Raw genomic sequence first — 18,389 nt, forward strand, 5'->3', positions numbered from 1 at the left:
CAACTGACTTCCAGGAGGCTTCAGCTCTAAATCTCAAAAAACTTATCTGGGGGCAGCTACAGGGCTCAGTGGATTGAAATCCAGGTCCAGATAGGAGGTCCTGGGTTCAAATTTGACCTCATATAGTTCCTAGCTGTGGGACTCCAGGCGAGTCACTTTAACCCTCACTGCCTAGCCTTAACTGCTCATCTACCTTGCAATCAGTACACAATATCGATTCTAAGTCGGAAGGTAAGGGTTTAAAAAAATTTAAAAGTGGTTTATCGGGCTATTTAATAGTTCTGTGTTTTGTTTTGTTTTGTTTTTCCAGTTAACACTTCATTCTTATAGAAGAAACCAGCACGAGTTAGCTCTTTCGCCTTTCACTTCAGACACCAGTTGGTGTTTTTTATGTGGGCACCAAGTGTGGGAAACTGCCTCAAAGAAATTAATTCATCTCAGGAAGAGCAAAACGGGCGGGGAGACGTTGCAGGAGGGTGGGTTTTCGGGGGGGGGGGGGGCTGAGAAAGAGGGCGGGATTATGGAGATTTTGAACGTTTCTGCCCAATCAATGTACGGAGGAAAAACAAACCCGAGAGACTCCCCCCCAGTTACAGTAGCCCGTCCTGCCCGAGCAGTCCTCCTTAAGCGATTTCTGCAGGGCAGCAGCGCTGGTCTGAGACGGGATTTTGACCATGGCCTTTGCGAATCTCCGGAAGGTCTTAATCAGTGACAGCCTGGACCCCTGCTGCCGGAAGATCCTGGAAGACGGAGGGCTGCAGGTGGTGGAGAAGCAGAACCTGAGCAAAGAGGCTCTCCTAGCCGAGCTGCAGGTAACGTGGCAGCGCAGGAGGAGGGCCGGCTCGCGTCCTCGCACCCTGGGCAAGCCAGCGCTCCTGGGCTCCGGGACTAGGGGCTGCGACCCAGTCTGCCTCGTGAGCCTCGGGGGCTTCGGATCTGCGGAGAGCAGAAAGTGCAAACTTTCTGCCGCGCTCGTTTATAGCCCGTGGTGCTCCTGCTTGGGCGGGTTTTCAGCGGGCACAGGAGAGAGAGGCGTGTCATTCTTTAGCCCGGGTGCCAGCGCTCCCGGTACTAAAGCTGACCCCCAAAGAGTCGCGATGGGGGATGGGAAGTCAAGGGCAGTGGGAGGGGGCTTAGGGTGTTGCTTGTGCCTGGGCTGGGATGCATCGTGTGGGCGGGGGAGGGCTGCGTGTGGAACTCCGGGCCTTCGAATGCCTAGGAGTACATCACGTGGGGCGGGGGGGGGGGGGTTCTGTGCACGGTGTAGGACGGTGCATAGCATGAGTCTCGGGAGGGGTACATCGTGTGGAACTAGATGAATTGCAAGGGACTGGGGTGTGTACTGCACGGGACAGAGGGAGGTGGTGGAATGCTTTCTCTTTGGGGGGCGGGGGGGGGGTGCTCGGCTTGGAACAGTGCATTTCTTGACCTGGGAGAATGCATTGCATGGGGCGGAGGGGGGGGGCAGGGTTTCATTACCTCGATACAGTGAATCGAGGGCTAGGTTGGGGGGGGGGGGGTTGGTGTTTGGCTTGGGGCTGTGTGCGTTTCTTTGGCGGCAGAGGAGTGAGCCTGGGGGCAGGGAGTGCTAGCATCTTAGGCTGGTTGGGCATCTCCTCACCCATGAGTCTTGGGCCAGCGATCTCTCCAGTCCGTCTTTGGGCCCTTGCACCCAACCCTGCGGAGTGCTGGGCCAGACAGGGCCGGGACTGCTGCGGGAGCTGCAGGGAGAACAGCTTTGCGGTGCCCAGCCAGTCCCGGGCCGTCTTTGTCTGATGCAAGAACGAGACTTGCTTTCGCGGCCTCAGGCCAGGCAGAGGGGGATGGGGACTTGGCACGTTGGGTCCTTCCCCTTCCTAGGAGGCCTGAGGACGCGCTACCCAAGGGCTTAGGGATCTGTGGTCTGGAATTCCAGCTTAAAGCTGGAAGGAATTTACGAGTCCCCCCTTCCCCGCCCCACCATTTTGACAGACGAAGAAACCAAGGTACAGAGAGGTTCCCAGTGACTTGCCCAGCACCACACCACCTTGGAGGATCTGAATCCAAAATTTCCTTGCTCCAGGCAAGGGCTCTTCTCACTTATGTTGCCTCTGTAGAACAGAGGAAAATTGAAGGTGTCTAAAATCTCGATAGCAGCGCTTATCTCCCCTTACCCAATCCAACCGTCCCAGGAAGTTATCTCTTAGGATTTGGGTAGCAGACGGGCATCTCTTGTAAAAATTAATAAATAATGCTACACCCAGCCTGCTTGAAAGGCCGACAGGCCATCATTTTCTCCCTGAGGAGACACGAGAAAGTGATTTGACTTCTTTTTAGTGACTTCATTTTTTTTTTAACTTTTACCTTCTGTCTTGGAAGCCCTCCTGTAATTTCATCTTCAAAATCTGTATCCCCTCCACCAACCTCAGGCACAGAAGCCTTTTACTATCCCAGACATCCCTCCGCCATCCGGGACCTTCTCCCTTATCTCCTTCAACCTCGCGGCTCCTCCCATCTTCTTTATGCCCCGCCTCCTTTATGCCCCGCCCCCTGGCCCCTCGGATCATTATGCCCCAATGATTTACAGCTAGAGTGAAGAGATCCAGTACACCTGTGCCCCCTGCGATGCCAATTTGGACAAGGACTAGGGGCCACAAGGGTTCCCCGTGGGCAGGTAGGTGGCTCAAGCGGATGGAGATCCAAACCCAGCTCCCGTTGCCTAACCCTTCTCTAAGACCTTGAAACCCATACACAGTATTCTTTTTTTTCTTAAAACTTTTATTTTTTATTCATTACATGTAGTAATTTCCACACAAGTTTTCCCAAGTTATAGGATCAAACTCCCTCCTTTTCCTTCCCCCTCTTGGTGCTGGCAGGCAATTTGATTTGGTGTATATGTGTATTATCATGCAAAAACATATTTCTGTATTGTTCATTTTCCTGAGTAATCTTATCAAAACTCAAACATAAACCCAAATAAACAATTGAAAAATCACGTGCTTCCCATTTGCATTCTGACTCCAATTCTTTATCTGGAGGTTGAGAGCATTCTTACAAAATTGTTCTGGCTTAGTATTGATTCTGTCTCCCTCCCCTTCCCCCTCTCCCCCTCCTCCTTTCTCTCTCCACCCCCCCCCCCTTGAGACACTAAACAGATTATACACAGGTTGTCACGTGATACATATACTTCCATATTCGAAGGACACCATTTTAAAACCCTTAAATTCCATCTTAGAGAAGGGGAGAGAGAATGAGTGAAGGTGAGGAAGAAGGAAAGGCAGAGAAGGAGGGAGGGAGAGAGAATTCGAGAATTGCAAAATGTCATAATAAAATGTTAAAAATTTATTACTGGATAAAAGTGTCCTTGAGTGTTCTTAACACTGTTAGAAATGTAAAACCAAGTCCTTGATTTTTGTAGAAGACATCATTTACTTAAATGCCAAATGATATAAAGGCGGACACTAGGTTGAAATAGAAGGAAGAATTCTCTGGAGTGAAAGTCTTTTAAAATTTAAATTAATTTAAATCTTAAAATTTAATTTAAGTTTTAATCTTAATTTAAATCTTTAAAAAATTTGAGGTGTCCTCCAGTTCTGGAAACCATGAGTATGATGAGTATGACATTTGAATTAAATCTGAATCAGCAGAGAAGAATAGGGAGAGCATCTATATAGAGCACTGGGCTTAGACCAGAGTTCAAATTCAGCCTCAGACCCTTTCTAGCTACCTTGGGCAAATCATCTAACCTCTGTGCCTTAGTTTCCTCATCAGTAAAATTAGGATAACACCTTAAGTGAGATAATATAGGTAAAGGATTCTGGGCAAGTCATCTAGCCTTTGTGCCTCAGTTTCCTCATCAGTAAAATTAGGATGATAATAACACCCTAAGTGAGATAATATAGGTAAAGGATTCTGGGCAAGTCATCTAACCTCTGTGCCTCAGTTTCCTCATCAGTAAAATTAGGATGATAATAACACCTTCAGTGAGATAATATAGGTAAAGGATTCTAGGCAAGTCATCTAGCCTTTGTGCCTCAGTTTCCTCATCAGTAAAATTAGGATGATAATAACACCTTAAGTGAGATAATATAGGTAAAGGATTCTGGGCAAGTCATCTAACCTCTGTGCCTCAGTTTCCTCATCAGTAAAATTAGGATGATAATAACACCTTAAGTGAGATAATATAGGTAAAGGATTCTGGGCAAGTCATCTAGCCTCTGTGCCTCAGTTTCCTCAGTAAAAATAGGATAATAGCACTTTAAACGAGGCAATGTATGAAAAGGGTTTTGAAAACCTTAAAGAATTAGATAAGTTTGAGCTATTTTTAGCTTGAAAAAAGGCCCAGGAGGCCCGAATCGTGATGACCACAGCCTGTGCTGGGGAACACTGTGGTCCCTCTACCTGGAATGCAGCAGGAAGGCCCTGGTGATTGGAGATAAGCTTGGATAGAGAAGATTGGGTTGTAGAAGGCATTGTGAAAGCCTCTGTTTCTGTTAAATATCCAATTTCCCCATTACATTCAAGGGTAAGTAGATTAAAAGATTGTATCAGCCTGGGGTTTAGAGTCTGCTCTGGGGTCCCGGGGCTCCAAGGAGTGAACTTTGGTCCCGGCTCTGTTCTGACTGCTTGCCTTCTCCAAGCATCCCAGAATACTTTGCAACCATTAACTTATTAACCTTTGCCACACTACCTTTATCTCCCAGAACTAATGGTCATTTTCCACAAGATTATCACAGGATTTCAGAGCTAAATGGGTCCTCCTTGGACCGCTAGTCAACCCTGCACCAGAAAACAAATTCCCTCTACAGCGACTCTCCTTGGGGCTTCTCCCATCTTTCAAGATCTTTCAGCGGTGGCTAAGGGGACACGGTGACCATCGGGCCACTGACCAATGGCCACCTCCATGGAGGGGGAAACTCACTACCTCCAGAACTAGCCCATTCCACTTTTGAATCGCTCTAGCAACTATTTTTCCCCCCACACCAAGCTTAAATTTGCTTCCCTGTGGCATAATGGATAGAACCCTGGACTTGGAGTCAAGAAGACTCCTCTTTCTTAGCTGGGTAGCCCTGGCTAAGTCATTTAATCCTGTTTGCCTCAGTTTCCTCATCTATCAAATGAGCTAGAAAAGGAAATGGCCAACCTTTCCAGGATCTGCCCCCCAAACTGCAAATGGGGTGACTGAAAACTGACAGAACAACAAATTCCATCTTTTGCCTCTCTGGATCTAGAAATATTAAGTCTAATACTTAGACCTGGTAGTTCTGGTGGTTGAAGACTTCTATCATGGCCCCTTCCTAGGTGGGTTTTTTTTTCTCCCTTTTCCTGGGCTAAACATGACCATTTCTTTGAACTCTAGTATAGATGACATAGCATGAAACTGAAGTCCTGTCCCCCTCCTTCAGAAATCCTCCCGCTGGATCAGCGTCTTTTCATTTCTGATGTGGTCCGAAGAGGGCACAGTACACCGGCTCTTCAGGATATGCCCTTGATCGGGACCCTTTGGTTATCTAAAGGGAGCCTCAGATTGCCGGAGCTTCCTCTCTCCTTGTCACCACAGTGCTGAGAATCTCAGAATCCTGCATTCAGGGCTAGGGAGGACCTGGAAGCCTCCTTCTAGTCCGGCCTCCTCCCTTAAGAGAAATGAAGCAATTTGTCCCAAGCTCCTGTGGATTCGAACCCAAGTCCTCGGAGCATACATTCAGCACTCTTTCCATGTTCAGCTTAAGAAATTTGATTTTTAAAAATCCCTGATGTAACATAGTATTGATCCCTCATAAATTTAATCGTATTTGCTGAGGTCCAAAGGTTTAACATGTCAGCATATGTGTGTGTGTATATATATATATATATATATATATATATATATATTATTTATTTATATAACGTTTATATATTTATTTATATAACGTTTATATATTTATTTATTTATATATATATATATTTTTTTTTTCCTCCCTTTTTTGGATCCTGCCTCTGTCAAACAATGTGGTAGCTATCCCACCCAGCTTGATGTCACCAGCAATTCTAGCAGCCTTATCCTATATCTTTATTCAACTTGTTGATAAAAGTGTTAAAAAAAACAGCTTCCTAGAATTCTGCACTGGAGACCTTGAAAGTTGACCTAAAATTTTATTGAATGGTTTTTAAGTTGAGCTATTCAGCTGGTTCTAAATCTATTTAGTTGTATCCTTTGGCCAGCCCATATCTCTGGGTATACCCATATATATGTATGTGTGTGTGTGTGTGTGTGTGTGTACATATATATACACATCTCTGTGGCTACATTTATAATATACATACACACATGTACTTACACATGTATATTTGTATGTATAGAGAGATACGTGTATATATACATGATATGTAATCTATATTTCATGAGACTATTACTTTGCTAAAATTTTTTTTAAGGCAGAAAAATTTTATTAACAGAATTTCCCTTGATGTACTAATTTAGTAATCCTATTGGAAGGAAGGAAAGGAGGGCAAGCGGGATGAAGAAAGGAAAAGAGAGAGGGAAGGAAGGAAGAAAGTATTTATTAAATATTAAATTTATTTATTATTTATCATAAATTTATTATAAATATATTTATTATTGTTGATTTATTAAATATCAAATACTTTATATTAAATATTTAATTCAATATAAATATAAATAATTTAATATTAAATACTTTAAATTAGTTATGTGGCCATTTCATTTGATCTTCACAACAACCCTAGGAAGTGTTTACTTTTATTATCCCCATTTTGCATTTTACAGATGAGGAAACTGAGGTTAATTGATTTGCCAAGGGTCATACAATTAGTAAATGACTGAAGTAGATTCGAACTGAGGACAGTCCACCATGCCCGGTACCACCTTTGTCTTCCTCCAGAAAAAGAAATGTGGTTAGTCAGGTACAACCTGTGTTGTGAAGCCTTTCTGATAATTTGTTACGGCTACTTCTTTTCTCTAGCTGTCTATCAATCATCCCTTTTCCCCAATAAATTATTGTCTAAAAATTTCTTGGAAATTGTTACAATTTTTTCCCCTTTTTGAAAATAAGGGTGGTATTTGCCTCTTTGGACTCTTGGGGCTTCTCCCATCTTCTGTGATCTTTCAGCTAAGGGGGCTCAGTTATGACCTCCACAGGTCTTTTCAGGAGGTAAGGTCCCAAGAGTTTTATCACAAGATCCTTTTCCTCTGAACCTTTTGTGCCTATCTCTTCTCATGTAGTCGAATTTGTTCTGACCTTTTCAGTCCAGTGCTCATTCTTGTTGGCAGAGAAAATGAACAAAATACAAAAGGAGAAACTCATTTATTCAGAGTAGTGATCCTATATCTTCTTACATCCTCCCCCCCCCAAAAAAAAAATTAGCTTGAAAAAGAAAACCACGCACCTTTGTATTTTTTGGCTTTCCCTGGTAGCCTTAACTCATTTTATGTTTTACTGCACTGGTTGCTATCTTTCCTGCCATGTTTTTGTCACTCTCTCTGGAGCCTATATTCTGGACATGACTTCTTAAAATCTAAGTTGGTTGGTGAGTTCCCTTTGGATATATTTATCTTTTTAGATAACTCCTCTTTATCCTCATCATAAAAGTTATTCTTCTGTCCTCTGAGTCATTTTGGAGAGTTTGCTAGCTTTTACCCATAGAATATTACTCTGATTATATATATTATATATAATATTATATTATATATATTTTTTGAACCCTTTGAAAGTGCTCTCCCGAAATCTAGGGTGCATGCCAGACTCTGCAGCTTTTCTCTCTTTCCTCTTTCTTCTCTCCCTCCTTTTCCCTCCCTCTCATTCCTCCTCTTTCTCTATCCTTTCCTCTCTGTCTCTGTCTCTCTTTGTGTCTGTTTCCCCCCCCCTCCCCCATCAGAAACATACGAGGGACTGCGGTCACTTCCTTCCAAAAGATACCATCATTTTCAGCTCCAACACAGTTTTTTATTAGTAAGAATAGGATCTAGAATTGAATTGAATTACCCCTTTCAGTATTTCTTCCACCTTTTAGAAGGTAAAATGAGTAAAACAATTCAAGAAAGTAATAACCGTTCTAATTTGGGGACAAAAAGAGATCCTGCAGATGTCTTGATAATTAAAGTTCCCCAGAATGACTATATCATGCCTTTGATCTAGGCTTGTAATTAATTTTCTTCTAGGAATGAGATGAGCTTGCACTCTTGAATATGAGATGTCACTTAGCCATGCAGAAATACAAACAGTATGTGCTTATTGAAAGTCACTCAAAAATTTCCCCAGATTTCCCTTATTGGGGATGGAATCTTCAGTTTTTAACTTTCTTATGGGATCTCTGCTATTCGACTGCTAAGGAAACTTCTTTTCCTATTGTAAAAATAGGCTATCAGCCCAGAACTTTGCCCACTCCCCCAATACATTAGTGATGACTGAGAATATCACTCTTTTTATTGCTGGTGACTTCTAGACCACTCTTAGAAGGCACAGGAATATAGATGAGAAAGGGAGGGCTGGAAAGCCTCTAAGGTTCCCAATCTTTAGTTGAAAAGTCAGCAACTTACAGCCCAGAGAATCAAATCCAGCCCACAATTGCATTTTATTTTATTTTTTTTAGACCCTTACCTCTCAATCCACTGAGCTACCCAGCTTCCCCCACAATTGTATTTTAAAATGTAGGAAAAGCCCGATCTTAGCTAAGCCCTAGAAAAAGCCCCTGGGATGTAGTTTGCCAAACTTGGCTTTAGACCCAATTCTCCTGAGGTTGAAGTTTGATATAGGTAAATTTGCTCTTATCTTCTCACTTTCCTTTCAGGGTTTCCTAGATGTTCGGGCCACCCCCTTCCATGGAGGGATACCTTGTTCTCTGAATCTTTCTTCTTTTTTCTCCTTTTTCAAAATTTATCTGTCATGTGCTCAGTCAGGCTTAATGCTCTTGTGAGGCTTTAACAATTTAGGGAGCTAGAACTGCTTTTGTAAGGCAGGTAAGTTCATCCCCAAGAAAGACCTTCTTTGTGACTAGTCCAAGTACCTGATATTCCAGCTGAAGTCTTAATTTTTACTATTTTACTATTTGTTTTTAAACCCTTGCCTTGTGAATTAGAATCCACATTGGTTCTAAGGGAAAAGAGAACATAAGGGGGATTTTAGTGATTTGTCCAGGGTTAAAAAGCTGAGGCGTATCTATAAGTTTTGCTATTTTAGTCATCTGTAGAAAGAGCTTCAGATTTTGGGTATTTTGGGTTTTTTTGTTGCTTAGGTTGTTTTTTTATTTTATTATTTATTTATTTTCTTTTGCATAAGTCTTCCAGTCTAGTGAGTACCCCACCTTGATTCTTTTTCTAGGCTGCTTGCCCCGACGTGTTAGACTCAGTTCAGATATGTTGCAAAACCATAGTCAAAATTCTCAACATTCAAAATTAATTTCCTGTTTTCACCGCCTTCAGGGGCTAAGTCCTTGCCTATGTGAAAAAAAGAAAGAAAAGTGATGTCTACTGGGGCAAAGAAAAAGAAACAGTGAATGAGACATGTTGAGGGGGGACTTGTCCAACTCCCCCATTTTGCAAATGAGAAATCTGAGACCCAAAGAGGCTGCATGGATTGCCTACAGTCAAGTGACTTAGTCAGTGGCGTAGCTGGGACTAGAATCCGAATCCCTGGAATTCTAGCCTAGTTTATTTAGCAGAACATTTCACAAGTTCCTTCAGCACCTGGTTAGAAACAAGAGAGAAGCTGACTTGCTTCCCCATCCTGCATGTTATAGGACTTTTCATCATATGTCTAGGCAAGAATATTCTTGTTCTGGGAAGACATATTAATTCAAGATTGCATCAGAAACCTAAATTTGGGACTCCAAAGGTTTTCCTCAGGCTATGTAGTTAACCCATTACTTGCTGACAACAAATGAAATAACTAAGCATTATATAAATAGTTATTCTCCTCATTATTATTATACATTGTTGTTTTCACGTTTTTCCTGCATTCGATACTAATTTTCTTTTTTTTTATTTATTTTTTTCCTGCATTCAATGCTAATTTTCTTTTTTATTTATTTTATTAAGTTTATTTAATTAATTAATATAGAATTTTTCCGCATGGTTACATGATTCATGTTCTTTCTCTCCCCTCCTCCCACCCTGCTCTTGTAGCCAACATGCAATTCCACTGGGTTTTACATGTGTCATTGATCAAAACCTATTTCCATATTATTGATATGTGCACTAGAGTGATCATTTAGAATCTACATCCCCAATCATATCCCCATCAAACCATGTGATCAGGCAGTTTGTTTTTCTTCTATGTTTTCGCTCCCACAGTTCTTCCTCTGGGTGTGGATAGCTCTCTTTCTCATAAATTCCTCAGCATTCTTCCGGATCATTGCATTGCTACTAGCAGAGAAGTCCATTACATTAGATTGTACCACAGTGTATCTGTCTCTGTGTACAATGTTCTCCTGGTTCTGCTCCTTTCACTCTGCATCACTTCCTGGAGGTTGTTCCAATTCACATGGAATTCCTCCAGTTCATTTTTCCTTTTAGCACAATAATATTCCATCACCAACATATACCACAGTTTGTTCAGCCATTTCCCAATCAGAGGGCATCCCCCCATTTTCCAATTTTTGCCACCACAGAGAAAGTGGCTATAAGTATTTTTGTGCAAGTTTTTTCCCTTATGATCTTTTTGGGGTGATACTAAGTTTCTTGAAGGCAGGGACTGTCTTCTACTTTTCTTCATGTCCTCAGCAAAGTACCTAGCACATAGCAGGCATTTAATAAATGCTGGTCAACTGACAGATAATAAATAGAAAAAGCCAAGATTTGAACCTGTGTTCTTTGATTTCCATAGCTGCTAATTTATTCTATGATGCTATGCCATTCCTAGGCTATAAAATTCTCTTTTCCTTGTTAACCTTAAACTATTTCATTTTTTTTGTTTTCCACCATATCTTTGGGTTTTCTCCTTAGAGATTTCCCCCTTAGCAGCTCAAAGATGGGACTTTGAAAACTAACTTTAATCAATGAGGAAACTGAATCTGAGAAGTGGTAGAATTGGCCAAAAAAAGGAACACAGGTAGTAAGAGGCAGGATTTGAATGCAGAACCTCTGGCTCCAGAGTCAGTGTTTTCTTTACCCTCTGCCATGCTATTTCATAACTCTTCATTACTTCTCCATTCAATCCTTTCTTTAATAGTAACTTGCATGGGTGTCTTAACATCACAAAGAATTTTCTGGTACTAGAGATTCAGTGATGTTCTCAATAAGCATCAGCTGGGGTCAAGAATGGTGTGCTGGGCTGGGGCAGCTAGGTGGCTCAGTGGAAAGAAAGCTAGACCTGGAGACAGGAGGTCCTGGGTTCAAATTTGACCTCAGACATTTCCTCTGTGAAAACCTCTATGAACTAAGAAGAGCCCATAGAAGTTTCTTTCTTGTTGGGCAGAAGGTCAGTATGAAGGATAGAATGTTGGACTTGGAGTCAGAAAGACCTAAGTTTAAATCCTGCTGTAGACACTTGCTACTTGTGTGATTCTGGGTAAATCACTTAACTGTTCTTTAGGTGTTTCTTAATCTGTAAAATGGGTATAATGCTAGCACCTATCTCCCAGGGTTGTGGTAAGGATGAAATGAGTTAATGTGTATAAAATAATTTGTAAACCTTAACATGTTATGTCAGTGCTGGCTAATTGTATTTCTCTTTCTCCCAATTTCCTGTCATGGGAGGGTGGAGCCAAGATGGCAACTTAGTAGCAGCAAAAAACTGGGAACTTCCCTGAGAATCCTCCCAAACCAACCATTTTCCTGCCATTGGGAGATGGAGCCAAGTGCTGGCTAATTATATTTCTCTTTCTCCCAATTTCCTGTCTGGGAGGGTAGAGCCAAGATGGCGACTTAGTAGCAGCAAAAACTGGGAACTGCCCTGAGAATTCTCCCAAACCAACCATTTCCCTGCCATTGGGAGATGGAGCCAAGTGCTGGCTAATTGTATTTCTCTTTCTCCCAATTTCCTGTCATGGGAGGGTGGAGCCAAGATGGCGACTTAGTAGCAGCAAAAAACTGGGAACTGCCCTGAGAATCCTCCCAAACCAACCATTTCCCTGCCATTGGGGGATGGAGCCAAGATGGCAGCTTAGTAACAGTGAAAGCTCGGAACCACCCTGAGAATCCTCCCAAACACAAAATTTCCTGCCATTCTGGGATGGAGTCAAGATGGTGGCTTAGTAGCAATGAAAGCTGGAATCCTCCCAAACCAACCAATTTCCTGTCATTCAGAAATCTCCTGTGCACCAATCACATCCTACCTTGTATGAAGAGCTACTAGTGGAACTATCCTTTCACCCGCGTTGACGAACAGTTTCCTAGGAACAAAGACTATGCCTTTTATTTTTGTTTCTCCAATGGCTAAACCAATCTATTGTCTCTAGAGTAGGAAATCCATTCATATGTGCTGGTCGATTTTATCTGAATTACATTCCTTGGGCTTAGACACTGGGTACTATTTAAAAAAATACAAACCGTGGTGTCTCTAGGACTTTAGAAAGGCAGGGTTTGGTTTCAAATATTTCTTTGCTTTGTTGCAGGACTGTGAGGGACTGATTGTCCGCTCAGCGACTAAAGTGACCTCAGACGTCATCAATGCTGCTGAGAAGCTCCAGGTGGTGGGCAGAGCTGGCACAGGGGTAGACAATGTGGATTTGGAGGCAGCAACGAGAAAAGGTGTCCTCGTCATGAAGTGAGCGTGGGGCACGAGGCATTGTGGGATAGGATAAAGGATTGGACTGGGACTCAGGAGACACAACTGGGTTCATAAACTGAGACCTCCTTGAGCAGGCTAATTAGTTCTCTACCTTTGTTTTTTCATCTGTTAAATGAAGACAGTAGTAGTTACACTACCTACTTCAAAGGGCTTTTGTAAGAATATCACTTTGTAGACCTACAAACATTGTACAGATTTGAGTAAATAATAGTAATGAAAAGGACTTTTGGCAATAAGGTATGGGCTGGCAATGGTTCCTGCTGAATCTTGAGTGAGAACAAACATCAGGAAGTCATCTTCCCTAGCTTCTCATTTCTGGGTGGGTTAATGCTTAGATCAAGAAGAAAGATAATAATAATAATTAGCATTTATTTAAGATTTCATCTGATCATTGACATCACTGAGTCAGATACTATAATTATCTCCATTTTAAGAGGGGAAATTTGAGGCTGAAGAAGGTTAAGTGATTTGCCAAGGAAAACACTAGCTAGGTGTCCAAGTGGATAGAAGAACACTGACCCTCGAGCCAAAGGACCTGAGTTCAAATTTGGTCTCAGATACTTACTAGTCATGTGACTCTAGGGAGGCCATTGAACCCTATTTGCCTCAGTTTCCTCATCTGTCAAATGAACTTGAGAAGGAAATGGCAAATCACTCCATTATCTTTGCCAAGAAAACCAAAATGGCACCATGAAGAGTCAGACATCAACCAAACAACAACAAAACCAAACCATTAACTAGTTAAGGATCTGGAACAGGATTTGAACTCAAATCTCACTCTAAAACCAACACTCCTTCTATTGAACTTCTGTACTTAACCAGAATGGCTATAAAAAGAGCATAGGTTCTCCCTTTTGTCTTTTATCTATACAAGATAAAGGGAAAAAATGGGGTATTTTTAAAAAATGTTCCAGAAAACTGAAAATGGATGTCATGAAATGACCCATCATTGTTGTTTACCAAGACATAGATTGATATTGACTCAAGAATCTTACTCTAAACCTTAGATTCAGTTTTGCTGCATCTTCATTCTCTTCCACTGAGCCATTCTTAGGCTTTCCTCGTCGCTTGTTGGGCTGTTATTTTCCTGGAAATGATCCTTCTGGCATTCATTCATAGTGCAGAGTCTACTTGGATAATTACATGTCAGATGTAAAAGAAGAACAATAAGGATATTCATTATTATACTGTTAATACACTCAAGAAAAATAGAGGTTCCTGCCAATAGTCCTCTTTGCTTTCTAGAGATGTCAACAACCAATTGTTTCATCAGGTGGCTTTTGTAGGGTGGATTGCTCTTGAAGAATCAGAGGAGGAAATATGGCTACATGAGCTTTGATGTTCTTCCTTTTCTGTGTTTGTGTGTTTGTTTATGATTCTCCCCATCCCTGGGGAGAATTTGCTCTATCATAATCTGAACTCTTCAAAAGGTCTCAGGCACAAAAAATGTCAAGGGTTAAATGTGGGTCATAAATAAATCCAAGGACCACCCCATCCTTGTTAGTGTCTTCGAAGACCTTCCCTGCTCTTTCTAATCCATCCTCAGAATCGTTCCTGGGATTTAAGCAGTCAGACAGAATGGACCCAGGCATATGCAGTATATGTACTGTTCCTAGAAGGAACCAATTCCTCAGCTCTAGAAATGTATATTCTTCCACATTCAGGGGTTTAATAAGGTCTTGTGTTAATTAGAATTTTTGTACCCTTTAACTTCATTTCCCTGACCTTACATCCTTGTGTTTTATAGATAGTTTGTGTAACTCTACCCTCTCTCTCTTCTTCTGCTGTCGTGGCCTGGAAAAGTCCTCTTTACTCAGCTTTTTCTATTTCCTCAACTTCAAGTGATTATTAATAAATTTTCTATAAATTAATATTTATTTATATATTATATTTTATATATTACATTATATATTTATATATCCATATGTAATTTATATATTTAATAAATTGAAATTTTAATAAAATTAACAAATTATTAATAAATCTTATAAAATAATACTTAGAGTTATCGGATATTAATTTTCATCTTACAGTCTTGTCAGGAAGATGGTGAGTTGGGAGTCAGAAGAGTTACACATTAGTTTTGCTTCTACCATTTTATTGGGTAAAGTTGGGTGTGACATTTTAATTTCCTTGTCATTTCTACTTATAGATATGCAAAAAGGGTTAAAAGAAATGATACCATTCCTTTTATCCCTAGTGTTTTCTCTAAGACATTTTTTTTAGAACTTCATTTTTTCTTATATAAAACGGAAATAGTTATCAACTGAGGTAGGATGTATGCATGGAGAAAGTCTTGAGACTAAAGAATCTGATAAAAAAAAAAGGTAATCAGAAATAGTACCAGAAAGGAAACCCAGAATAAGACATTAAAATTCGTCTGAAAATATGAACATTTTGCTTTGAGCGGGAACATCTGCTACAGCTCACTAGTTCCACTGATGAGTTTTTCTTGGCTTTGGTTTTCAGCACCCCCAATGGGAACAGCCTCAGTGCTGCTGAGCTCACCTGTGGGATGATCATGAGCCTGGCCAGGTAAGTTTATGGTTTCTCCTTAGACTCACTCCCTCATTAATCTAATGCCAATTGTTCAGTTAACATTGAATAAATTAGCCTAGAGAAACTTAGACATAAGACAGCAATGCCCCTTGGATGGGATGTTATGCCATATTTACCTTATCTGAATTATTGGAGGAAAAATAAAAGGGTATTAAACAGACAATGGCCAAGCAAATGTTCCTGAGCTGAACCTTTAAGGAATTCCTTTACAGTTCTGTCTATTCACTTAGTTTCAAATCCCTTGACCTCAGCCCCTAGGTCTCCACATTTTCCATAAGAATAGAATAAGAGACTTTTTAAGTGGTTTTCTAAAATCTCGGTGTGAGTTCACATTCTGCCTTCTAGAGCATGGGCAAGTCATTAAACCACTTGGTGCCTCCGTTTCTTTGTCTGTAAGATGATGCTAGACTAGATGGTCTTTGACGTTCCTTTCAGCTCTACTTTAGTGGTCCTGTTCTATAACCAGGTCGTAGTTACTGCTTCTCCTCTAATTCTAGGTTCACCCTCCAATTTATTCCTCAGAAATTCCCTTAGCATTTCTAACCATGAATCTTGGATGGCCCTAGACACTGGAAAGACTGCTAGGACAGTCGCTCTCCTGGCCGCTCTGTAGATTTCTAGGATTAAGAGTTAAGATGATGATGAGTAAGGCTGTGATTGCTCAGGCCCGGCATATACGTCCTGTCTAGCACTTGGAGGTTATGACTTCCGGTTGGACCTCCTTCTTTCTTTCCAGGCAGATCCCCCAAGCTGCAGCTTCCATGAAGAATGGGAAATGGGAACGAAAAAAGGTGAGTATCTGGAGGTTTCTCCCTGCTTCCCCCATGTACATCAGAGGTGTTCTTTGGGGGGTGGTCCTTGATGTCATGCCTTTTATCTGTTTCTGTTGTAGTTCATGGGGACCGAGCTGTATGGGAAAACTCTGGGGATCCTGGGGCTGGGGAGAATCGGGAGAGAGGTGGCCACCAGGATGCAGTCCTTTGGGATGAAGGTAAGGAGTGAAGAGCCCCCCTTGGGCTGTTCTCAAAAATGTAGTCACTTCACCATGGCTCTAAAGAGCTTATCCCTAGGTGGGTTCCTTTTTCTCAGAGTAATTTTTGGGGTGCTGTGAGATAACCTAACAAGACTAGTTGCCTTGGTACAGTTCTGCAAATGGGTCCAAGAGAATCGGGAAGCACCAACAGCCTGCAGCCTCTTACACATTGGTCCCAGTGACTTTGACATCCTTGGGGTTTTTCGTGGAGATGGCTCCACTCACCTATAGAGTCAGTACCCCAAAGAACAAAGAACTTTCATTTTCATTAAAGTCCCTTCATTTCACGATCGGGAAGCAGGGGAATGTATCTGCTTTTTAATGGTCATAGACTACATAGGATATTCCATTAGAAGGAAAAGGACCAATATATCGTAGTCAGAACTTGTCCCTTTAAATGAAAATTACCCAGTTTTCTGTGAGGTTAGACTCTGGGACAAATTACTTGCAGTAATTTGTAATTAAATAAATAATATTTTATTAATTATAATTTATTATTACACATCATATATTAGATTAATAAATAATTAAATATATAATTATAATTAATAGTATTTATTAAATAATTGTAATTAAATTTAAAAAAGTAATGCAGTAATGAAACATCCTGTTCCTCCTCCCACCCACTTGTCTGAATTCATGGGCTGGGGGGGGGGGGAATCAAGTTATGTTTGGCCTTTTGAAAACTCTTCCTAATATACTTTATTTAAAATATATATAAAATTTATAATTATTTTTATATTTTCATATTATATTTTATATATTTGTAATTATATATAATATATTTATATATTTTATATATTTATATTTATAATTTTATATAGTATGTATAAATTTTATAATTTATATATTATATATTAAAATGTGGGGGTTTTGGCCACTTGAAACAAATATGTTTTATTTTATTTATGTGTTATATATAATTATATAATTTGTGTATATGTGTGAATATATATATATATATATATATAATATATATATATATATATTAGTTCCTAAGAGTTTTAGCTTGTTCTTAGATCTAGAAAAAATTTTCTATAACAATTAAATGCTTTCCTACATATTTGGGAAAGGACACTGAAGCCACTCCTTCTCACTAATGGTGCTATATCATCTCTCTCTGCAGACTGGCCATTCATTTTATTGGGAATTTATTTATTTTCACAAATAGGAATACTTAGGAGGTTGCCAGCAAACGGTGATTTTTCTGTCTTTTTACCCTTTTTCTTCTGTTGGATGTTTGTCTGGTTTTAATTCCTACCCAACCCCCACAAGGGATCACTAGATTTTTTTTGCTTGTTATTTGGTTTTAAAACGAATATGGCTTTGTTGCTAGTGATTTTTAAAGATCCTCATTTTAGTAAAGTTCTTCCCCTTTCAAGAAATAGTTGTTTGCCATCTAAAAGGGGGAAAGGGCAGACAGGAGACAACACAGGGACAAAGAGAATATGCCTTGCACAAATACAACTGGGTAGAAATTAATACCTGGTGTTGGGGGGATAGGACTAATTAATGCATTAGACTTAGATATGTCAGGCTACTAATACAAATGGTTATCTTTTGCCCCAATGAGAGTAATTTGATTACACCATCTCAAACTTTATGTAATGAGAAGCTATTTTATGTATTGGGCTTTGAAGAAGGAGGAAGGGTCCTTTTAATTCTCCAAGACCAAAAGGGGCTCACCAAAATCTCACATGTTGGATTTGCACCTGACATATTACTTTCATTTTTCAGACCCTCACCCCCATTACACAATCATTTAACAAATAATTTATTTATCACTTTAATTGTGCTAGGTGAAATAGTTTCCTCCCTTCCATGAGCTTACATTCTAATGGAAGAGAGAGCGTGTACACATATTATTATATTCAGAACATAAGCAAAATGAATGCAAAGTTGTCAGAGTTGGGGGGATAAGGACAAGTATCCAGGGAGACCAGGAATGCATCATATGAAAGGTGGAAGATTTATTTGGCTGGTAGACAATGAAAAATGAAGTTCTCTGGGATGTGGAAAACGGAGATTGGAAATGGAAAAACCATGGAGCCCTTGATGAGCTTAGCTTTAATTCAATAACCATCTATTAAACT

The 18,389-nt window shown here is 40.5% G+C and overlaps 1 protein-coding gene across 2 annotated transcripts in view; it reads left to right on the top strand.

The window, feature by feature from the left end:
- The first annotated feature begins 536 nt into the window (after positions 1–536).
- PHGDH (phosphoglycerate dehydrogenase) overlaps positions 537–18,389 on the top strand; it is a 42,304-nt gene continuing 24,451 nt past the window's right edge. Inside the window, exons 1-5 of one of the 2 annotated variants that reach the window (XM_001367133.3) lie at positions 537–812; positions 12,529–12,680; positions 15,174–15,239; positions 16,000–16,054; positions 16,156–16,254. In XM_001367133.3, coding sequence (XP_001367170.2) covers positions 675–812; positions 12,529–12,680; positions 15,174–15,239; positions 16,000–16,054; positions 16,156–16,254 — 510 coding nt within the window. In that variant the 5' untranslated portion in view covers positions 537–674. Of the gene's footprint in view, positions 813–2,543; positions 2,654–12,528; positions 12,681–15,173; positions 15,240–15,999; positions 16,055–16,155; positions 16,255–18,389 lie in introns of those variants that run through there. The other variant, XM_056819266.1, reaches the window with a different exon arrangement.

This window comes from Monodelphis domestica, chromosome 2 (genome assembly GCF_027887165.1).
Source record: "Monodelphis domestica isolate mMonDom1 chromosome 2, mMonDom1.pri, whole genome shotgun sequence".
NCBI classification, from domain to species: domain Eukaryota; kingdom Metazoa; phylum Chordata; class Mammalia; order Didelphimorphia; family Didelphidae; genus Monodelphis; species Monodelphis domestica.